This window comes from Anopheles nili, chromosome 2 (assembly GCF_943737925.1).
Source record: "Anopheles nili chromosome 2, idAnoNiliSN_F5_01, whole genome shotgun sequence".
NCBI lineage: Eukaryota > Metazoa > Arthropoda > Insecta > Diptera > Culicidae > Anopheles > Anopheles nili.
The window spans coordinates 31,414,273-31,438,819 of NC_071291.1; the positions used below are offsets into that span (position 1 = coordinate 31,414,273).

The 24,547-nt window shown below is 48.5% G+C and overlaps 1 protein-coding gene across 2 annotated transcripts; it reads left to right on the forward strand.

Moving 5' to 3' along the window:
* Window positions 1-24,547, forward strand: LOC128721569 (band 7 protein AGAP004871-like). Of its 2 annotated transcripts, none has more exons than XM_053815336.1 (3): window positions 1-259; window positions 23,111-23,627; window positions 23,718-24,547. In XM_053815336.1, exons 1-3 carry the CDS (start codon window positions 1-3, stop codon window positions 24,100-24,102), a joined length of 1,161 nt encoding a protein of 386 aa, XP_053671311.1. In that variant the 3' UTR covers window positions 24,103-24,547. The 2 variants fall into 2 exon arrangements, with proteins under 2 accessions (XP_053671311.1, XP_053671312.1); XM_053815337.1 differs by lacking the exon at window positions 1-259 and adding an exon at window positions 20,573-20,813.

Sequence of the window (24,547 nt, forward strand, 5' to 3'; positions counted from 1 at the left end):
ATGGATTGGGGCGAAAGAACGATCGTGGATGATCAGCAGAGTGTCGATGGGTTGCGCACGGACATGCGACTCGATCAGCAACCGGCACATCAACAGCAGCACCTTTTGCAGCAACCGTTGCAGCAACCGTTGCTGCAGCCGGTGCAAACTCTGCACACGTATCTGCCGCAGTCTACGCTGCCACCGCAACATCCACCGCCACATCACAGCCCGCTGTCGTTGGCGATACCGATTTCCGATGCGTTGCGTCATCGAACCGGTAAGTTTACGAGCCCACCGGAAGTGACGTGGTTTGTCAACCGTCCAACGATGTATGGGCAAATGCTACTGTCCTGTGTGTGGGCTTTTTTCTTTGTGATATTAGCTTTCCAGGGATAGCTCGATGCAGGGATCACTTTCCGTACCAAAATTTCCACTGATCAACGCTCGAAGGAAGCAAGCACGAGCGGGAAAGTATACGGAAACATGCTTTGGATTTTTCTCAAGACCATCAAATAAATATGAACGAGTGCGAAGCAGTGCCCAGGCAACCGTTTCTTCACACCTAATCCAATGGATTGGGTTCCGATCGAAGGTCATAGATAATCTAAACGGTTCCTTGGTTCATCGTTGGCGATCGCGCTAACCCCTGCTGCAAACCGGTTGTATTTACTTATGAAATTCAGCCTGCTCGTTTGGCCGGCTGGGTGAAAGGCTGGGTGGTTTATTTTTATTTTGTTAACCGATGGATTAATACAAAAATAAACACAACGTGCCAAAAAGAAATTGAAACGTGAAAGCATGGATCCATTACACACACTTACACGGATCGGTAGACTCCCGGCATTCCACAACGATATCCTCGCTAGACCGCCCAGACTGTTTCGTTTGAAAAAACACACGTTTTTAAGTTCCTCAGCGTGGAACGTCAAGCCGAACATGTGGAATGTTGTGAAAATGTTCGCGTTCCCATCTTTGCGATATGGTTGTTTCTTTTTTTTTTTTGCGGGTTGCAAGAAAAAATCGCGTTTCCTTCCACACGGATGTCAGCTCGGTACGGTTCCATTAACTGCGTCCGATCCGTGCGTCCATCCGACCATCGGAACACCCTGACCGACACCGGCATGCTTCCATGCTCCGGTCCATCCATGTTATGTGTGTAAATCGTCGAAAAGTAGACGCACCACGGCACATAAACAGTGAAGTTCGAAATACCACAGTTCATTAATCTTCCCCACCGAACATCGGCCGCATCGTGGCAAGCCGTTGGTTTGCTTCCGTTTCACACGAATCACTGTGTTGCTGATCGGTCAGATGTCGTTTCACGTCAAGCGAAACCGACGGAAACCGTAGTTAAACCCAGGAGGCTCATTTGAAAATTCCCAATCACCAAAACCCTCACCAGTGGTTAGGCGAGTTATGAGAAGTCGATCAGTCCGCACGCACGCCGATGTTCGTGTGTTTATATCGATGGGATTACACGCGAATGGTAGACATGCGTAAGCCGACTCCCGATACTCCCGGAACGGTCCGATCGCACGCACGGTGGTCAAAATAAAATCTGGACTCCGCCCTCGGGTGTTCCCGCACGCGCACGATAAACGATCGTGACGTGACAACGCACGTTTGCGCATAACAGGATGTCCTGCTGGGTGTGCTCATAAATCAACTGGCCCCTAAAAGAAATGCCGACGTTGGGCGGCTACAGGCGGAATTTTGGTTTATTTTCGTTTAAAACCACCGGAGGAACACGTATTGTTATCCGCCGCTGGTGGGAAAGCATATTTATATTTGTTTTACGCCAAACTTTGATACCGAACGTATCGGAATTGGAACAATATTTGCTCACCGTACCGGGAAATGGCGTTACGATCTGATCACAGATGGCACGAAATGGTTTGATTAGTCGATTAGCTGGTAGCAAATTAAGGCACGTAAACAAATCATCAATCATTCTAAAATACAAAAATAAATCATCGATCTACTCTCGGCAAAGCCACTCTCCGGAAGCCACACAATTGTGCACTGCTTTTCGCTACGTTTTTGCAGCTTACCAAACATTTTTGTTTGTTGTTTATATCTCGGTGGCCATCTCATCCATTATTCGCAAACACTCCCACGCGATGTCGTGCTGTACGAACTTTTTTTTTGCCCCTCTCGATCAGTTTTCACGACATCCCAAAGTCCCCGATGTGACAATCGACGCCAACATTTTCTCTCGCATTCTCCCCGTTGAGTGGCATCTCGAGACTGTCCTACCGGTCAATGGAATCATTCACAGATAATTTATAGCTCGGCATGCCGGCGGACATTATAGGGTGCATATTTTTAGACTCCGCCGTCTGCCACGCTTCTTTCGGTCGTTATTTTAGATTCATTCTCACGTTCCCGTACGATCCAGTCGGAACACTTCTCAGCTTGTAACACGTGGTTGTTGCGCTCGTGTGAACAACACCTTCATCGAAAGCGATCTGTGGGAATCTTCGGCCCCACGTTGGAATGGGTGTCTCGGCGTGTGGTAGACTAAACGAACTAAATAAAACCACGTACCACGCCAAGCGAGTCTCCCGTGGAGTGCAATCTTGGAAGCTTCAACCAGAGATCAAGTGATCATCCATCCAAGCAACCGTTTCTTCCACTGCCACTAACACTTGGAGGAGATTCGAATGCTCTTCCACGATGGCGGGAAAGGAAGAAAATGCGTGCGTTTCACGCTCGATCCTCATAAATTAGCCCTCTAATTAGCGAGCTGGAGAAAGTGGGCCGATTCCCGCCCCGAGAGACTGGCAACATTAGCACGTTTTGTTCAAGAGATAGATAATAAACATAAGCGTTTTGGTAATAAATACTTCACTGCCACATTTCCCGGCTCTCCGGTGTTGCGCTAATGAAAACAATTACCAACCGCGTATAGCCCAAACGTTCGCCCATGCCCACCAGCGTGAGCGCGGATTCTATTCATGGATATTCGCGTGACTCACCACACCGCAAACATCCGCGCCCAGAGTCTAATTACATCGACTGACAAAGCCGCTCGGCTCATTAGCCCAGCACGGTGGAAAGTGGCTACGAACGGGTACGACTTGCCAGGGGGAATAAAACATCGGCTGCATTCAACAACCACTGGGCGCCTCCATCGATCTTGCTGCGATGGAAACTCGGCAGACTCCCTTACAAATTGCGAGCGTGCAAATCAGAATGGTTTTTATCGCGAACGATTTTTTTTGTGCCCATTCCCCAACTTCTTTTCACTCGGATCCTTTATCATCCCCTAGATCTTTTCATTCATGATGCCCTTTACGGCCGACGCTGAAAGTCGATGAAAGTTAGTTCATTCTTTTGGCCCAGAAATCACGGCCCTCTTCCGGTGGTTCTTTCACTTTTTTTTTCGCCTCCCAGCACACAAACCGGATATGATAGTCCAAACCAAATGGTCTTCTTGATCGACCGGTTCGGCACCGCGAAAACCCGGGGCGGATTCGGTAGATTCCCCAATAATTGATAGCGCCGTTCGAGCGCCTCGGTAATCGAACTGATGGGCCGAAGATCAGAGGGCTTCCGGGTACCTTTTCTTGTCGTCTGGAAGGAAGCCATCCGATGGAGAGATGGTCGCGTGTGTGTCTTGTTGCTTTCCCACTCTTCGTCGCTGTGGCCGGAGAAAGTGAAGCGAACGCGAATCGGGGCGGTCAGACAACGCTGCCAGCACGGTGGCGGCACGTTGTCTGGAGCACCGGATGGAGTTCAATTTTCTCGATCCTTCGCGATGCCAGTGTTCGGTTTTGGAGGTCGAGCGAGATGACATTGTTTCATTTTCAAGTCGGCAAGCTTCTTCTATCGTGGCCGCCTTCATCGTGGCTGCCGTGGGATCATGGTAGAGTCCGGAGCTCGAAAACAAAAACGGAGGGAACGAAGGCAAAAACAAAAAAAAGGGAACCAACGGTCAGGTCAGCGCCGTTCGAGTGTGAAACACTAGGCAATGTGTCGGTGGCGTACGGAAGCAAACGGACGGGGGATTAGCTGTGGATGGTGGCAGTTCAATTTCCGACATTGTTTATGCCTTTCTTGGCGCGACCATTCCCAGTATCATTGCCGCCTTTCTTCGGCAGCTGGGGCGCTTCCGGCGAGCGCACATCCTTACCGAAAGCACCGTTGTGGGCTTAACCTTTGCCATCGTTCGGTGTCACGCTTTACTTCACCAATCGCACTCCCGATGCCAGGTCCAGCAGGAAAGGAACCCAGGACGAAAGGGCGCCTCCATCGGTGCTCTGGCCTTCAATCGATGAAACGCATCCACCGCTCTCACTAGTCTGCGCCTGAAGGATGACGATTTCGGTTCGAATCGGCTACATTCTGCTCAGCACGTCGGTTCGCCGTCGTCCTTTTTTTTCGTGCCAGCAAATGATCCACCCCGGTACTGATAGCAAAATTATGCATGCAAATGGGTCTCCTTTTCGCTGGTCTGTTTTTGCGTCCGATGAAACCCGCCGGGAACAAACAAGTTCATAATGCTTGTCCTCTTTTTGTCGAGCAGACACTCCGAGCTGGTTCTGGGGCTGGTTTCTTCCACCATTGGGCTTCGTTGGTGTTTAATTAACGCGATTGATTCTGATACGTTGAGCTAGAACACTTGTCGAGGCCATTCGTATTGATTTTGTGTTCGATCTGTTAATGAAGCTAAGGTGCGAAAATAATCAATTCGTATTACACCTTAGTCGATGAGCTTGTGGAATGTCAAGTACTAGTCTTCTACCCCAATGCATTCGATTATGTTTCGGGGATAGGTAACCGGAAATTTTGACCATTGCGCACAGCCACCAAACCCCACTGTCCGAGGAGTAATTCCGCACGATGCAACTGAGCTGTGAGCGCGCATTTTTCGCTGCATTATTTCACGCTGGATATGCTAAGTACTAAGTGAATGGGAATAATAAAATAAACTCATTCGCAGGACAAAAACCAAACGATGCTTATTTGTCTTGGTCTTGGTGTGCGATGAATGGTACCAGGACACCCGGAAGTGAAACACTGCCCGTTGTTTGCCAACTTTTACACGATAATGGTGGGCAATGAAGGCGGAAATGCATAACGATACAATGCCCGTTGTGCTGCAGGATTCGCGACTTAACGGCTTCTTAACGCTCCGAACGGGTGAGTTGGCACGGGCTAAAGCTTAATACTAATTTAGTCGGTCGAGTACGAATGTTTTGCCTTCTTTTCCTTTGTTCCAACACGGCTTGAGGCTGCCCTAAGCCGTTGTACGATACACGTTCCGATAAATCTCCATTCTTGTTTTACGTCTGGCTTCTGGTAGCAATTTTTCTTTATGCTTCGAATAATTCCAACAATAATCATGCTAATAAATTTACTCCTGATTAGCTACGCGTTCAAGAGTATCTTTATGAGTCACAAACCATCAATTCAGTAAGGATAGAAAGGATACGTAGTACAAGAAATTTGTGAGATTTTAGCTTCTTTACAGCTGAATTTGTCATCGTTCCAGAAAGGGCCGTTAAAGTGGGTTCATATCCACGCTCGCAAAAAACTGACGCGTTTCAGGAGTATTATTACACCAAACGATATCAAATGCAAGTGCTTTTTCTTTTCCATTCGCATCCGCGAGTGCACTCGACACAGACTCGAAAGGCAATAGCCTCACCAAGTGGTGGATGGGTTGTGTGAGTGTAAAATGCTTCCTCAATCACGGCAAGATCTGTCTGAACTGGAGCCGTCTCGCTGCCAGAAGAAAGGAAACGTGGTGCTTTTTTAACTCTCGGTTTTTTTTGCCGGTCCATCCACGTCTCCTTTCACTGCGCCTCCGGGAGACTGAGAGCGGTGTATCACTGTGTCAGTGAGTCGTTACATCGATACGACTCATTGAGTAGCGCGGTGGTTTTGGCCGTCTCCTCGGGAATGTTTTGACTGCGGGAAGCCATTTCGAGTTCTAAATGGAAATGTGTGTTTTCGTCTCTACGCCGCGTGGCCGTTGGTCGCGGGTCGCCTGGTTTCGACGCGACACACGGACGCGAGAGTTGGCAATGTTTTTAAATCAAACCGTACGACGCTTTTCCGCTGGCCCCCAATTGATGTGGCAATCGCTTAACGGGGGCTTTGATGTGATTTCTCTACGCACGGGACGAGTCGGAGCTGGGTTAACTGTCGATAAAATCTAACACCGAATCGCTTCCAAGGAGCGCGGCTTGCTTTCGAGGGTGGATAATTAAATAAATTAAATGAAACTAGGTAAAAGGTCGTGGAACGGATTACCGCGTTTTACATTTCAAGCTCAAACATAGCCATGGTAATGAAATAAATTTAACACTCGAAGCAGATCACTGCACCCTGTATATTTATCCTTATTTACGTTTCAAACTATTTCGAAATTTATCGGTAGGAGTAAGTTGGGTAGTGGGTATTCTTTTTTGTTAAACAAATGTTAACGAAGCATTCATTTAACCCATCTTAAGTTAAGTAGATTCAAAATACGTTGTATAACATTCAATACTTTTTTTAACAAATCTATATGAATTTTTTCATTGTACCAGGACTCGGTAACAAAACTAAGCTTATCTAATATTGACCGTTTGTTTTCGCATCGACACCACAGCATAACGGACCATTAAAGCGATAACATGATTCGAAAGCCTCAAATTATGCCAATGTTGGGGCGTTTTATTGCTCTTTTATTGGTGCGTGAGCGGATTTCGTTTTACTTTGCACGGATTTCTCACTTGCTCAATAATTGTTAAAAATTACATCGCCTTGCCTGGGACGGCTGCCTTTCGACGCCACTGCATAAATAGTTAAAAACGACCGAGGCAATCTGAGTAAATCCCGTCCCACCATTCCGGGGCGGCTACGACAGCTGCAATTTAGTAGGGTCCGTTCGAAAAATCCCAAGCAACGGGTAACGCAGGGTCGTTTGCGTGACCCACTGCCGTACGATCGTCGTATGGGTGGTCGAAAGAGGCCGAAAGGTACGTTATAAGTTACACTGTACTACCCGGCCTACGCCTCCCCCGTACGGTTCCTTTTGCCGGGCGCATTCGAATAAAATAAGACACCGATTGCAAGCATGCTCCGGCGGCAACACGCAAAAGCAATTCACAGCCGACAGCAAACGCCACCGAAATGTTCGGAGCCCCGTGGCCCAACATAAATCTTTGATCTCACCAGCGCTAGCGGAACAAAGCGAGGAACTCGAAATGAGAACAAAAAATTGATCGCGACAAGAAGTGCTTTGTTTGTCATTCCCGTGGTCTAGGCCAATCGGAATGGTTTCGTTGGACACATGTTTGGTTTGGCTATGCATAGTTTAGACATGTTGCTGATGGTTTCTGTTTGAAAAGGACATCGGTTTTCCTCACCGCAATTTTTATGACTCGTTTTTCTCTCAAACACTATCAACATCAGGCAATTTTTTGTTTGTTGCAATTCTATTCGGAAGCTATTAAAGGCGAAACAACTGTCTAGACATCTGCCCTCTACGGCCCAATTTTATTGGGCGCTCGGGTTGTGCAGCGCACTAATTTTTGCACCAGTCCGATATCCCATACGTGTCCCGGAATCGTTTCTCCTGGCGCGTTGCATTGTGCGACCTACCAAGGACGATGGACTTGTGCAGCGCGTCACGCATCTATAACTTTGGTGCCGATCTACGATCCTCGGAAAACTGTGGAGCCTCATCTGTTGCTGGCAATGCCAGCATTCACGCAACACATAGCAGGAAAAAATCATTAAAAAAAAACTGTCTCTCCGAGCAAAAATGTGCAATTTAAACCAGAGTTATGCTTAGCTGATAGCACGCAATCGGGGACTTGGGGGTTGCTTCGTTCGGCTGCTTCGTTCTACATTCGCCCAACTACAGGAACAAACAATAGTCACGCTTTATTTTATTTTATACAATCAACATAGTGATGATCAATTTTTTATTAAATTCTTTACATTTTGAAATGATTGCATGTTTTTCAATCCAATTTTTCTGAAAACTAAAATAATTTTGAGAGTAAACAATTATATTCTGCAAATCTCTTTCGTTGGTTTCCTATTCAATTTATTTTAACAAACATGATAAAATTTATAACATATCATTTAAACGTTCTTTAAAATTTTCCGAATTATCATGGCAAATTAAAGCGATGCAAATTAATACGTTTAGTTTGTTTTATTATAATTGAACTTAAATCCTTATAATGAACATGACTGTAAACCATGGCTTTATGCGTTCCTTTAGCATATCCCTTAACGCAGTGACGCGTGCGTAAATTTGTAGTATATGCCAGTGATTTCATCCTAGCGCTTCATTGTCCACCACCGAAGGACACGACAAGCAGCGGTGTGATTTAGTAATAGACTATCGGAGAGATTTTCCCCCCTTTGAATGTTGGGGGCGAAGAGAAAAGAAATCCAAACCACCCCTAAATAGGGGAGGGAGTTTGCAACTGTCCCTGTCGAACAGCTCGCTTTGTCTCGTTTTGCTTCAAGACACTCAGCAAACATTGTTGCCGCGACGGGGGTCGGGAAAATCCGTGGAAACTCGCCAATGGATGCTGAAGTACGAGGAAAACGAAACAAAAGCATCTCACTCGCGAGAAAATAACAGAAAAGAAGTAACAAACGAATCGTAGGGAGTCGGATGCCGGCTGCACACGACTGCACGAGAGAGGGAGAGAGAGAGAACCTAGAGATGCTCTCAGGATGCTGCCAGACCACGGACGATGAAATACCGCCGAAGAAGATTCGGACACATCCCGACAGTGGTGGAATTATAAACATGCGTGCGGAGTAGAAGGAAAAAAAACGACCATTCCGTTCTGTCCTAGTAGAGCGCATTTTGAGGAAGCACTAAAACTGTTTGATGAAACCAAGATCCCATCAACATCGCCAGTTTCCTAGCCACCGTAACTGTACGCACGTCACTGTGCAGGCGCGCTTCGTTCGACGATGCCGACACGTCGTTCTCGAGAGTTCGCTTTCTCGAGAGTCTCCTCGAGGAAATTCTCGAGACACGCGGGACAACGTGGCGTTACGTGCGAAGGCGCGAACCCGATGACAATGCGAAGCGGCGCGTTTTTCGCTGGCAGTAGCCCGGACTCTCACGCGTGCCGTCCCTGTCAATCAGTCCTGTCAACGTGGTCCCCGGCGAAAGATAACATCACCGAAACGTGCTCGCATCAATCGCAACAGCGCGCGCTCGCCTTTTTCCGATCGTTCGTGTCTGTAAGCTTCGCTTCATTCCATCCAGCACCTCCTGCGGGTATCGAAGTGTATCGAGGATGAGTTTTCGAGTACGCCCGTGAGCGAATCCGTGCCGCTGGAACCGGGTGCGATCTTCTGTGCGGGTGCGATCGTGTCCATTTTGTTGGGAAAGAAAAACAAACCCCCTGGCGACGGGTCGAGCCGTAAGTTTCGAATTTCAATCCACACCTGCCGCGACGGACAGAAGTGACAGTTTGCTGATCGTGCAATTCAGTAACTTGCGGACAGTCCGTCCGTCCGACGAACGAAACACCGATAAAGTACGCCTTACACACTCGAAACGATGTACCGCGAGTCGCCGCATTTACAAACACAGCAGCTGCAGCCTCCGAACCAGCAGTCTCAGCAGCAACAAGATCAAGTACGATGGAAAGTGAAAAGTACGTAATCGTCGCCCATTTTCCTCGCAGCATGTCTCGGACGCGTGTGAGTGTGTGTGCGTGAGTGTGTCGCACAGATGGTTCTAACAGTTGGCCTCTAATCACCCACGAAGATCGACGCTGATGAATTGCTAACAAATTGTCCATTGTCTTCGAAAGCCTCGGCTCCAAGTGCTATTAATAACACCGCGCATCATCGATGCTGAAACGCGTGCAATAGTTTTGCCTTCCCATGCGTGCGTGCGTGCGTGCGTAGGTTTTCCAATTTGGAAGCGGGACCTCCCAGGAAAACCAGCGTACGCCTTTGGCATGGCCCTTAATTTTTCACCGTTCACCGTTACGATACATAACCGTCTCGCAGCATCTTCATGGCTCACGCATCATCCCATCGGAGAGGATCGCCATTGTTTACATCTCGGTGCCACCTACACCCTGTTGGGTAGGAGTGGGAAAGCAACACACAAGTGAAAAAAGGACACACAGCGTTTTGAGGGAATTTGTTTTTAGCCGAATGCTGCCCGGTCGCTTTGCGTGGCCTAATGAGACCCTGTAGGGGCCCAACCAACGGTTTGATGGCTTGACCTATCCGCCGGTAGAACGTCACGATCGGCGTGCTGTTGGGAGGGAAAAACTCGACGCGCTTCTGTTTACTCGAAGCACGACCACCGGCTCGGCATTTGTTTGATTTTATAAATAATTCGCTGTCGGCGTGTTCACCCAACACGTACACGGGATTTGCTTGGGTCGATTGCACTTTCGCCATGCCACTTTCATGTCTCTATTTTCGGTGCGTGAGTACTGGTTTTGGTGCTTATCAGAGATTAGTGGACGTTGTGAAGACGTACGTACGAGACCAATTTGCCTTTTTTTTATTGTTTATCCCGCCTCACACATACGCACGCTGGTCGTGATTAATATCACCGGGATCATGCTAGAGACAGTTGGCCTACTTTCAACAGAAGCAAACGGGTCTTGTGAATTGTGTTACAATTGTTAAATGTGTCCTCTTTATCACTCGCCTTTGCTTGTTTCTTTTTGTCGCTTCCCGTGATTTTTATAATGGATATGCAAATGATTTCCCACAGCTCGTTCGGAGGAAAACCTCCATCGGGTTAAAAATGAGCATTTTCATATTGCATTTCATAACACGTGCCTAAAACAATTACTCCCTCCATTAATCGATGCCGACTAACGATGCAGCACATGGCCCCCAGCGCTTTAAAAGGTTCTCTTTCGTGTGGGGTAGAAAATTAGGACACCATTCCCTGCGGGAACTCGTTGCTAGAACTAATGACTCGCGCTTGAAGGTTGCCTTTAGCCGAACCCAGAATCAATTGCATCCGATGCCGCAACCCATTGCAATGTAACGTAATACGCTGATACTAATGCAGCACACGAACCGTTTGCAGCCTCGATGCATTCTCCGCAGAGCTCTCCCGAAGCGCCTCGCAAGCAGCCCTATCCACGACCCCAGTACTACGGTAAGTGTGTAGAGTCGAGAGCCCGCAACGGATGGTGGCGTAACCGCACGCTCTAGCTTGATGTTGTCGCTCGTGTCGCTGGTGGTGTTGCTTCGCAAATAGCGTTTGAGGTGATTCATGAAACAACTATCGGACGGGTAAACGTGCGAGCACCGGAAGCGCCGGTTGACTCACGCGAGGTGTAAGTGTTATCAGGTTAACGCTCTGCGGGCATTACGTCGTTTGGCCGGGAAATCCCTACTATATACGCTCGAGTAGTAAGTATACGCGTCAATGGAGTGCCTATCAGCTCTCTCTCTCTCTCGATGTTCAGTGCTGCAATTGATATACGCTTGATCGATGTCACATTGACGACACACAGCATTCACAGCATCACGGACAGTTTATTCCGACGAAGACAAATGTAACGTGCCATACGTTATCATCATTGGTTTGAGAATTATGTATTTTTACTCCACCATCCCACCATCGTTTGTTCGTGGAAGCACGACGGCACTTTTCCCTGTTCAAAAGGCAAGCGATATTTCAACCTGCAACCAATAAATCTGTTTGCAACCTTCTGCGAAACGTAAACCGGCAGCATATGTTGCCGCAGAGCGTTAGCCCATTGCCTCACAATGAATCAACAGCCAGGTCGAGAAATTCCATCACACATGTTCTCCCGCATACCATAATCAATTATGTAGGGGAAAGCAGCAGGGGAAGGGAGCTAGCTAAACAAAAAAAAATGCCGGGAACATACACACGCACCCGCGTACATATTTACGGCCACGTCAGGTTAATAAAAAACCGCTATAAATAGGGCCCCGATCAGATTGTTCTACGATCCTGCGTGACAGTGCAAACGGACGCTTTTTTTGTCATTTTTTTTTCTCATTCTCTATTCCACCCATCTTGGATTGTTCAACCGTCCTTTAATCTCTTAATATGCTGCTTTTTTTCCTGCTTAATAGCAGATCTACTCGAATGCTCGAGCGGTACGTCTATGTGCGCCCGAGACACTGTTTCTCGGGTGGGGATTAGAGCGATGGTTCTGATTTGATGCTGGATTAAATATATATGGTGGATTACGGGGCGTATTCCGGATTACGGACGCGTAGCATGATGGTTGAGTTGAAATAAAAAAAAAATACACCTAAAAATGAAGCATAAAATACACGGAGTATCTCGAAATTTTCCCACCATTACTGTCCGTGCTGGCGTGATTTTCGGGCATACTTACACGATCTCGTACGTAGCGTGTGTATATCACGTACGCCTCAGTTAGGCAGCTTCTAGCCCATCTATCGCGAGTGACGGTGATAAGGCGCCGGGAAGCTAGAGGGTCTTATCGGGACGCAAACCGTTGCGAGTTTATCAACAAAGGATGCCTACGCGTGAAAGGCGCGACCACCCGTTGTCATTTAAACGAGTTCAGTTCACGGAACCGGTCCCGTAACGCAGGTTAGTTTTCGCTGGCAGTTCCATCGAATCGGATCGTTTTGCGTTCAGCTCCGCGTGGTTTGCGATCGTGAGAAACGCGGTATCTCGTGCCGAGAAGCCAGGTCGAGCGCGTGTACATCGAGTGGGTGGTTTGTTTACCTGTTTTACGCGGCAAAGGTGTGTTCGAGCGGACAAAATGACCGCTACCACGATGGAAACGCCGTCCACCTCGTCACAAGCTGTCATTATAAACGATGATAAACGACGCTCCGGAGGTGAGCTCATTCGGGATGGCGTAATTGATAAAACATCACCATTTATACGGGGCAAAACGGGGCATGTTGGGTGAGCCATCGTGTTAGATAAGCGAAAACAATACCGCCAACTGACCGAAAGAAGCCATGCATACTAAGGGATCGATTGATTATCGCCTGGTTAGCTTATTCTTTCTTGCACCGTTGCTGCACTAATGAGAAGAATTGTACTGTTCTTATCAGTCAGCTTGAACGTAGCGACCAAGAGCTAATTAAATACCCTTCCAGGGAATGCGTTATTGAGTTGCCTTGACCCATTACATCATTTACCGAAAAAAAAACGCAGCCTCTCATTACACAAATGATGAAATCCGTCATCAGAATGGTACGAAATGTTTACGACTTCCCGGGGCGTAGCAGTAGTATGATCGTTTGAAATCATCAAGGGTACGGGTTCTCTGGTTCCTCGCACTTAACGGCGGTACGAATAAATAAACTTAAAGTCTAGTTTTGCCTTCCGTTTCCTGCCACTCGTCGATCGTGTCCCATTCCGTCGCAGCTCCCTCTATCGCTCCATGTTGTGCGATCATTACGATAATGTTTGAAAGGCGGCCCACCGTTCTAGACGGTTGCTGATGAACAATATTTTGATTGTAACTTCAAAGCCAATGCAAACGCGTGGGTGTTCGGTGTTATTTGCAGCAAGTGCAACGCGTATCTGTGTTGTGCAAATCGCTAACAGCAGCGTTGCATTGAAATGATATCAAGTGACTTTTACCAACAGCGCTTATCAATGATGTCAATAGAAATGTAATCTCTATTGTTTTAGGGCAACGTACTGCATGCTGATTGACTGATATCACTATCTCTTGTACACCCCTGAAAGACTAAAACACCCACTTTTTGAGCTGTACTTTACTCTAGTCACACCGTTATAACCGGTTCTTCGAAATCAAGGTCATTCTTTGGAGATTGCGAGTTCCATTCAACTTCACATTCTCGCGAATAGACTTCATATCGACCCGCTATTAGATCATGTAAATTTCTGACAAATCAATCATCAACATCACGTCGCTGATGGTCATCGTTAATGGTGTTCCCTGGTACAGGTCACCATCGGTGAGTGCTTATACCGAGTACGGTAGCAGATGATGAAGCAAATTGTTCAATCCCTGTGGGATGCATGTGCCCAACTCGGTTTCGTAGGGTTTCAATTATGCAAAACCTGACCTTCACGTGCCCGTTGAAGCACATTCCTGCCTCATGGTGGGTGGCGCAATTGACAACTTGCATGCGTTGAATGTGGAGCAAAAAAAAAAGGAAATGAGTAATAGAAATAAATGTGAGGTTTACATGTCTCGTCATCTTTTTATCACATCATACGTAAGTGAGCACTGCACTATGAGATTTTTTGTTACTTCTCTGTCGATGGTTCCATCCCTGCTGCTCACTAATGGAACCCCCGGAAGGGCTAACGGCAAAGCATTAATCATCATGCCCAGTCGGATCGTGCCGCTCCGGAACGGGCGGATTCCATTTGCATATTTGCGCCATTCAATGATTACGCGCACCCACGTGCGTATGTGAGCAAAAGAAAAAAAACCAAAATCCGCGACCACAACACGTTCTAGCCACCCGCTTTAAGTCCCGTACAGATTGCCGCAATCAATGTTTGGAATAACGAAGAAAGGGAATCGTAAGGCAATCCTTCGACGGCTCTCGCAGACGCTCCTCGTGCACCCAACGACACGTGGCCAGTGCTTTGTTATGTTATGGGAATGAAAGTGATACGGCCGAGCATCTGCTACCCTTTTCCGGCTAGTTCCGCACGCGAGTGGGAGGCGATTTTTTTAAACGGCACCAGGCGCCTCCATCACTTGGCCACTTTGGGCCAAAAGAGCCACGCCATATGCAGACCGCCCTTGATTACGCGTGATTCTGCACGCGTCTTCACATTCGCGAATGGTGAATGTCCAGAGGAAATGGAGAACATTCCATTCGCGTTCTTTTTTCTCTCTCCCGTGACGATCCTTTTTCGGCTCAAGGGCGCAGTATCACGCGTATCGTATGGGCCCATTTGAAACAGTACTCGAACGAAGCCCACAATCATGGACCGACCGAACCAAGGACGGCCATGCCGACTAATGCGCTTTGCTGGAAACTAATTTGGAAAATGTGCTGCGTGCGGAAAATGATACGAGGCCACGAAACGCAACCCACAATGGCAGGCAACCCCTTTTGCGCGCGACAGACATTCAAATGAAATGGGGATGTGAAGTTCAGCTTCATTTTCTTTTTTCGCTCCCTTTTTACCCACTGAGACGCAACACGAATCTCGGAGTGTACCGATAGAGTGGAGGGTGGAAAATTTATTATGTTTGCCCACGCCTCACTATCGCCGGGTAGGCAGTTGATAGGCTTAAACTGCTTTCCTTATCAGCATACATCGGGAAGCTGGTGACTAATGGCAGGCAAATAAATCTAACCCAGTTCAAATGGATTCTTAGGTTGAAATGGCACAATGCAAACTACGAAAATGACCTTTAAAGGAAAACAAACCCCTTGAGAAACTGATTGCTGCTATCGGTTACACATGCAAAGTGACTTTCTCTACACTTTTCATTTCTTTTGACACCCAAATTGATACATATAAATAACACCTCCCTGGCAAACGGGACTAATTGTTTGAGACAAAAGATAAATCTCCATTCGACCCTCCGAGGTAAACATTTTCAACCAAGGCCAATTTATCATCACACAAGTTCTCAGCCAGTTTCGAATGACGTTCGATAGAAAATCATACACCTCGACCAGCCAGCCTGCTAAGCACCTCATTTATCATCTCATTAATGACCCGCTGCCGGCAAGGTGACGACGAATGTGAAAACGATCCTTGCCACTTGTTGAGCACCGTACCGGGTGCCTTCGAGATGCCAGCGCCATTTCAAACAAAGTTTCCACTGAGAACCGTCATTAACCTGGTGGGGCAGCGAATGGCGCACGTTCCGCTTCAAAGCGCTTGCCGAGCGATAACTATTGCTTCAAGCTCTCGGACTGGCGTGGAATAGTAGAGGAGGTAACGCGCACGAATTGACGGGACGATGTGAACGTGCCGCGAAGGAAATGCCAACCACCGAACCACCCAGGGGTCCATGGTGCACCCATCGCTCACCCCGGGGTAGTCCATTTTCCGGGTCATTTTTAAACCCTTCCAATCGTTTCACGAAACGTGTCAAATGGGACTACCGCGCGCCGGGAAAAACCCGCTTGGCCACTCGGTCTAAGCCCCACGCAACCACGCTTGATGATGATTTACATCTGTCCGGGTGCCGGGAACGTGTTCCGTCTCATAAATTGTTAGCGTCCATCGTTCGAAGCGGATTGTTATGTGGCCTAAACCGTTTCACGCAACCCGATGCTGCGTGACGTTTGATGCTGCAGGTCACGTTCGGTTCGGCTTCTTTCTGAAAAATTCTCTTTTGTTCTTTTCTCACCCACCCCTAGTCGACGGCACATTCTCTAATCGCGCATGCCGATCGAGTTTTCCTCTCGCCTAGCAACCGGGGGCCAGTTCGACAGGACGAATTCGAATTCCGACGAGCTGTCGGTATTTGCGTGCGGGCACGCAACATCTCTGGCCAGTGAATCCTATTGTTTATCGCGCCAACCACATGTTTATCCGGTCCTTCTTGCATCTGCGATTTTTTTTCTTTCGCTTGAGAATAAAATCCTTGTAAACTAATCGGTGAATCGATGATCTAAACACGCGTCTGATTGATCGTAAATTATTTATTATCTTTAGCCCGATTAGCAGCGCCTCACACCGGATGGAGGTCTTTTCTGTGGCATTTGTTTACACGGTTCGATTCCGCATTGTTGTTTCGGGCGACTAATGGAGTGCTATTGTAGCTACGGAAGAATACCGAGCGCTGTTTACACGGTACGGCAGTCAATCGTTGGCAGGTGAAGTTCGAACCGATCCAGAGGGCGCAGTAGATCGAATTAATCTGCGTAATTGATTCAAATTGATGCCGACCTAGATTGATCCGTTCCCTCGCGAGAGCATCGGTGACTTAGGCGAGGCAATAAATCGCTAGGCTAAACCTTTAACGAGTGAAGCACAAATCCACCCAATCTCGCTCCGGTTCAGTCATTTGAAACGAATTCCAACTCACGCGAGACGCACAAGAGATTAGCCCCCTTTCGGGTTAATGCGTTCCTAACTCACATCCCCAACTAATCGTTGGCGTCATCTCGTTTGTAACGTTTGCGAGAACTCAGTGGGGGACTAATCTGGGTAAGATCAGATGCTCACACGCGATCGTTTTCCCTATTTCCTTTTCTAACCCATTAAACCTCCTTTTCCACTCGCAGTAGGAGTAAAATGTTTCGATGTCGATGCTCAATATTTGGACAACTGAGTTGGCCTGTGACGGCCCTTTTCCCTTCAATCCCAAACTGGCTGAACCGAACCATTCATTCACGCCCCTCACTTTTCACAAATCAAGGCCCATTTAGAGCACGATTTATAAATATAATTAACACCCTTTCCAATGTCGCTTCCGCTGCAAGTCTTGCAGTGGTTTGCCCTTGCACATGCGGTTGCATTTTCACACACGCAGCGTACGATTGACTTTTTGACATTTCCCTTCATCGGAACGCCGTCACGACGCGATCAAACTGTGCGCCATTTCTCTTTTCCGTATATTGCGATGGCTGGTTTCTTGTCGTCGCAAGTTTCCTCGAACCGTCCCAAAAGGAGTGGCCACTTGCCGGGTCTGGTACATTTGCTTTTGCAAACACGAGTAGTGCAGTGAAGGGACAGTATTTTGTACACGAGAAAAAATATGCGTCCCGCCTGCGAGGATAAATAAACGAGGACAGCTTGGACAGATAGTAGACAGTGGGTCAGCCATGTCCGTCGACGCCACCATGCAATCCATGCGGGTTTGGGTGTTCGGGTGTCATCAAAGCGCAATCTACCCGGTACCATCTGCCGGGCCGGCAACGGTCTGAAGCTCATCAGACTGTGGCAAGATGCTCGTCTCGTTTCTTTTTTATCGCGATCGTTTTTCCGCACATTTTTGCTTCGTCGCAGGAGCTGCAGCGAAGTGACGCCGAAGAAACGAACGCCACAAACTAACGACTGACCGAGGCTAATTCGGCAAATAAACAGCGCTTATCAGGATGCATCGTCATCTTCTTCGGGGAGAATGGGACCGGCAAGATTCGAGACGCAAAGCAGGAGACTATTTTTGTAATATACACCACCAAGTATCGTCTTGGCTCTCGCTATAATAGGCTGGTGCCCATCAAACGCTCCGACATCCTTCTATGACAGAAGCGCCATTTTAAATGGACCCAAAATCAATTCTTATCGCACGCATGCTGTGTCCGGGGCCCGTATGTGTTCTCAATCAATTAAGACGGTCTCGCGAACCCAGACGGCTTCTTTTTTGTTCCATCAGAAGAAGCTTAAACTTCGACTATAAATTAGCAGCACTCGGCCAATCTAGCAGTCGCATCGAAGATTTATTACCTCAGATAAGGCTTCCGATTTTATTCCACTTCAACGAGGCAACCCACCAGCCAATGACCCAACGGCTCTAAAGAGGATTTAGGATGAGAGACACCTTCCCCAAATCCCTTGCGACCCCACGCGTATCAATTAAATGTTGCTTTTTTCATTTACATTCCTCTCATTTTTCACCCTTCTGCTTGGTCACGTCGCCGTTTTATGCACGTTTAAGATGATCGTTTAATTTTATTGCGATTGCACAGCCCCTTCTCAGTGGGTACGCAGGGGCAGGCTTCCTTTTTGATCTCGTGCGTGGCAAGGATACACGGCATCACGGTAGTGTCATTCCCATTCATCCACGGTGCGTTATTGCGGTCTCGCAGGGGCTATCGTATTTTAACATTTTTCTGGCGCCGCGTGAGCAATCGAGTGCAATAGAGCGATAAATATAGGCCAGGAAAGAGAGCAAAGCTGGTTTACCCACCCCGGGAAAGGCGTAGGAGTCAAGCGAACATGTCCCAAGAATGTGTCAGATGGCTTCCTTGTTGAGATTGATGGTTTTTGATAGGGTGGATAGAGGAAAGCTAAGCGAAAAAAAGCACGAACAGTACAATCTACATCGCGTATCAGCTAAACAGGAGTGACGAATATAAATAGTCGGTTTGTTTGTGTGTTTTTGGTGAAAGATATCTGGCATAATAATTGTCCAAAGTAATTAGCTTCTGGGTTTAACCACGAGACAAGTGAACTGCTGTAGCGGATTAAGATACTGCCAGCCTACTTCGATTCATCGAGGAGCAACCGTCCGAGCATCAGTAAGCTTTTCCTGTTCAAACCAATAGACTGTACCAATCAGCGTCACATTCTGAAGAGCAATACATTGAAAGTCGTTTAAAGAAGCAGCAATTGCTTCGGCTGAGTGGTTTCTTTGGGGTTTGAGTAACAAATCGTTGGTATTTAACAGACGATAAACATAATCCATCACGTTACAGTACAATGTAAGGACTTCGCCAGTTCAGAACGTTTATCAACTTGATGTTTGGGAACGAGTTTTTGACACAATGACTTTTTTCGAATGTGAATGTGTTGAACCATAAGTATGTTAGTACTTTAGTCAATGAATAGAACACCGCACGTTGATCGAATTCCCTAGAAAATATGTCTTTCGTTATCATGTTCTTTTCCCAAGCCTCATTGCAAGATTGTCGTTTTTAACATGAGTTTTCCGCCATTACATGGAAACCCCCGGAAAACAAGAGCACCAAAAGGCACGAAGACGAGTGAAAACCACAAACCATCCTCGCAATGTCGACATCGAAAAAATGCAACCTCTCACTCGAAAACATCTCCCGGCATCACGAACAAGCTAATACGGTGCCAAAAACCTTTCCACCTTCCGAAAGTCGACTACATCGCACCACCTTGTGGAAACCTCCCTTTCCACGGAAGCAGCGGTCGGCAACGATTTACCGGTCCGAATTCGATTTACACCCCATGGTCATCACATTACGAATTACGAATTTAACTGCCTCACACGGAAACCCTGGGTGCACATTCCGTGTTTTTCTTTCGTGAGGATCATTACTTGCTTTCCCGGCCGTTCCTCGGTGCCATGCCCGTGGCCAGCCAGTGGCCCACCGAGATGCTGATTTTTTAAATTTAAACTCATTCGCCAGCACAAGAGCACTCACCGTGTCCATCCCGGTTCTCGGAGTGGGGGTCCAAACGAGGAGTTAGAAATTCTCCGAGAAGGTGGCGAATTGATTCGAATTACTTCGGGTGTTGTCGTGGGCGTACGCACGCCAGACCCGGAGCACTTTTGCCTGGTCGGTCGCTCACTTGGCTGGTCAACGTCGTGCCGGTCAGCGGCTGTGGGTGGTTGACCGCCAAACTCACCAAGCCCACCCGGTGTCCTGACCGGTGTCCGAGGTGAAAAAGTGACACTGTGTTAAGCGAACGAGCAAGCAACGTTAAAAAAAGGGAACACGCAAGCAAGAACTAAATCCCATAGTGATCCGTGAGATTTTCGGGCGCCCCGGTTTCCCTCGAGTGTCGTTTAGAAATTTTTGCTTCCGTGGTCGTATGTGAGTGTGCGAAAGAGAAAGAGAGAGAGAGAGAGGTCGAGCCGTTGGTGGGAAAATAAATTATGCTCCGAGACCTTCACACCATGGAACGCAGACCCGCCGGACGTCGCGTCGTACGCCACCACACATGAAGCCGCTTCGCAAACCCGCCATGGACACCGATTGTCTCAGCACCGAGTCTGGTGGTTGCGAGTGTTATGTTGACGTCCGTAGGTATCGCCCGGCGGCCATTGGGAATGGGTCCTCAATTTTGCGGTTCGCTGCAAAGTTCCCGGTGATGCCAACCGAAATGGAGACGCCTGGTGGCACGATCATTCGTCCGGTTCGTGCTCTCCCGGTCGTTCGGCCAGTCGGGGTCCCGGTGTTCTGCGTCGTGCTCGCGCCGTTGCAGACGATCCTCCCAGGCAGCTGTGGGGGTTTTTAGTCTGCCATCGTCCGCCGTAGGTGTTAGAGCTCTTAGTGGACAAGTGAGCTTGAAGCAGGTTGGCAATTCCGTTGTGCGTTATGGGAGAACAGTGAGAAGCCAAGTGCCGAGGACACGCCGAACCGAAGTGAATCGTTCAGAAAACTCCATCTAGCAGGCTATGGCTAGAGCCTAGTTCGAATGAAAACGCGTTTTAAATTATGCAAGTAACCGCATTTGATACTCGTTTAGCGCTTGCGTCTGGTTTTCGTTTTCTTTGCTGCTTTGCCGGGCTAATGTCTCGCTGCTCGGGTGGGGTTGCAGCTTACACCGTTCGATTAATTGGCATCCCTTCGAGAAGCATTGAAAAATGGTCCCATTAATTATGCTCCTCCTGAACGGGGGGAAGAGCATTTGAAAAAAAAAAACGAAAGAAAAACAATCATCTAGCTCGTTTCCCACGCACTTTGCTGAGACTTAGCAGAGCAGATAACACGCCAAGTGGGGCTCTCACAAATCGCAATAAACAAGATAATTTATAAGCGATCGGTTTTGAGGGCACACGGAAAAGAAAACTCACCGCACAAGCGTGAGTTGGTGCGCTCGTAAGCACTCTCGTTACAAATCTCCGCCCGGGCGCCATTATTCAACGAAAAACACTTGCCAGGACGGTCTGCTCCTTCGCTCAGGGACACACCAGGACGGCTCGCGGTTGGTGGTGCTCGCGTTTTTGTTTTTTAGTGTTTAGCGCTTAGGCGCACTCGTTTAGCGGCGCATTCATGCGTGATCGTGTGCACGCCACCGGCTGGAAGGAAACTCTCGAGGTCAACCTGGCCGCGTACGATGGAAGAAGCACCACCCGCAATGGGTGGGTGGCGAGAGAAACATAAACAAACCGTTCCCGTTCGGGAAAGCGGGAAAACACTCGGCCCCCGTTCCATCGCTCGTTTGCGCGGAGCGTCTGGACCGACTCCATCTGTGTGCATTTCATCGAAGCGTTTCCATTTGTGCTAATTGGCCCATCCCACCCACTTGCGTGGGGTGCGTTGTGTTCGTTTCAGCTTTGGTGTGTTCTTTGCGAAGCAACCAAAGGCAACCAGTTGCTTGCGGAAAGTGGATTTCGGTGGGAGAGCATCGATCATTACACCGATCACCACACGCAAGAGCGCAGTCATATTCCCTTTGTACGCCTTTGGGCTTCCGCGTCGCGTCTCCTTCCGCGTTGTTCCGTGGACAGCAGCTTCACCGATCGATGAGTGAATGAAGGTGGTTTGGAAAACATCCGGCGGTAATCTACTGCAAGTTAAGTTGCGTTCCGTTGCCTTGGCGCTTATGAGCTCCAGTGTTGTTTGTTGGTGTTTGACGCTCAGTTGATTGACATTTGCAGCAAGTTGCGCTCGGTGTAATGGAAAACTCCCTAATCACGTAACGCGTGCAGATAATCAACGCGCTTCCGTTTTCGATAATCTACGTCGTCGCAGTGAGCCACTTGCGGGGAAAACATTAATGTTCATAAACATTTGCGGCACAAGAACTACTTCGACAAGAGGAAAAATCCTCGCGCACAGCCAATCGCACTGCAATTTCGCGTGCCCTTGAAATCGTGTCGCCATTCGTAATTGAAAGCGCGAACATGGCAGCGTGTAAACCCGCACAAAGGACCCATCATTTGAGTTCGTCACTCGGAAACGCGTCCTTTCCCTGGGAACGGCAGTGACGGCTGGTTCCTGATCCCGTCTGTCGCCGCTGATGACGAGTTTTGATGGCAAAATGTCAACCACATTCCGCGCGTCGAGCGAATGCACGGCACAAGGATTTGCAGGACAAAAGCCACCGCACACCGCCACGTGCAGCTGCAGTTTTCTGTGATGCTTCCAAAACCACGTGTGATGCAGCTGACAATCAGACGAGTCGGGGCTTTTCATCACTATACCGCACAGCACAGCGGCCGTGGCTTGTTTCCTTCGCTCGGCACCTGTGTGCTGATGAACGCGTATTATGCATTCACCGAAAAGCGAAAGGAATTGTGACTGCGTGGGTGGAAAGGCGCACGAGCCCATGAATGGACAATGCTGCGTGTTATGCAGCCTAACACCTTTGCTGAAAAATGAAACCCTTTCTACATGGGATTCGTTGTTTAAGTATATCGTTTTATTTCCGTTGCTGTCGAAACAAGTACATAAACGAAGAGTTAAACTCTTTCTGCTTCATTCTTCCTTGCTACGGGAGTTGTAGTGTGGTTTGAAACACGATCTAGGAATGTGTTTGCTGGCAAATCTGTTGTTAATTTATGAAACTCACTCTCTTTCCTGCTTTCTACTGCATTACCAACAGCCGAAGCCGATTCGATAGGATGCGTGGAAGTGTTGGCCACCGTGTGCTCGATCGTGCTGATGGTCCTGACCCTGCCGATTTCGCTGTTCCTCTGCTTCAAGGTAGTGCAGGAGTATGAGCGTGCGGTCATCTTCCGGCTCGGTCGGTTACGCTCCGGTGGTGCCCGTGGCCCTGGTGTGTTCTTCGTGCTGCCCTGCATCGACAACTACTGCAAGGTCGATCTGCGTACCGTCTCGTTCGATGTTCCGCCACAGGAAGTGCTTACGCGCGACTCCGTCACGGTGTCGGTCGATGCCGTCGTGTACTATCGCATTCGCGACCCGCTTAACGCCGTGGTGCAGGTGGCCAACTACAGCCACTCCACGCGCCTGCTGGCAGCCACAACTCTGCGCAATGTCCTGGGCACAAGGAACCTGTCCGAGCTCCTGACGGAACGCGAAGCCATCTCGCACTCCATGCAGGTCACGCTGGACGAAGCGACTGATCCGTGGGGCGTGCAAGTAGAGCGTGTTGAAATGTAAGGAATCGGCCCACTCGGTATCGGAATGAAATGGTCAGTAAGAATCCCTCCCAACTAATGCCCTTCTGTTTGCTCTCGCACCCACAGCAAAGACGTCTCGCTTCCGGACTCGCTGCAACGCTCGATGGCAGCCGAGGCAGAGGCAGCACGCGAAGCCCGTGCCAAGGTGATCGCGGCCGAGGGTGAGATGAAGTCATCCCGAGCCCTTAAAGAAGCCTCCGATATTATGTGCGAGAGTCCGGCCGCACTGCAGCTTCGCTATTTGCAAACGCTCAGCAGCATTGCAGGGGAGAAGAACTCGACGATCGTGTTTCCGCTTCCGATCGAGCTGATCGGACCGTTGATGAACTTCACTTCCACGTTGGGAGTGCAACGTACGAACGGTACGGCAGCTGGGCCCGCCGTCCCATCGACGACAACCAGCACCTCGTCACCGCAGGGCGATCCGGGTCATCAGACTCCGTTAGAGTAGCAGCAACTTCCGCGAGTACATCTGCAACGTCGCCACCATCACCAGCACCGGCGGCATCCGCAGCATCACCAGCAGCGGTCTACGATCCGGCTCCGAGAACCGTGCGGTTCGAGTGAACGTAAGCCCGGCCCATGCACCATTGGGTCACTCTCGTCGTACTCCTTATCCTCGGCCGAGGATTCTGCCCTCTGCTCGCCCACCAACCGTTTGGCACGATTCATTCTAGATCTGTAGAATGCCGACTTGCCCTTAGCGAGCCGTATGCTACGAAACTATTTACTCATCCAGTTTCCATCCACCTCGATCGAGCCACAATCAAACGATACACTAGTTGTTGGTGTTTAACAGTGTTATTTTTGTTTTTCATTATTCTCTTTTGAATGTATTTTTATCGTACTGAATGATGACTGTAAATAAAAGCGTATTCGTACTAAACCAATTTGAA

Excerpts from the sequence above, each read along its gene's own strand:
- LOC128721569 (XM_053815336.1), top strand. The coding sequence starts at position 1 with ATGGATTGGGGCGAAAGAACGATCGTGGATGATCAGCAGAGTGTCGAT. Across the intron at positions 260-23,110 it reads TGCGTTGCGTCATCGAACCG|CCGAAGCCGATTCGATAGGA; the intron begins GTAAGTTTACGA and ends CATTACCAACAG. Across the intron at positions 23,628-23,717 it reads CAAGTAGAGCGTGTTGAAAT|CAAAGACGTCTCGCTTCCGG; the intron begins GTAAGGAATCGG and ends TCGCACCCACAG.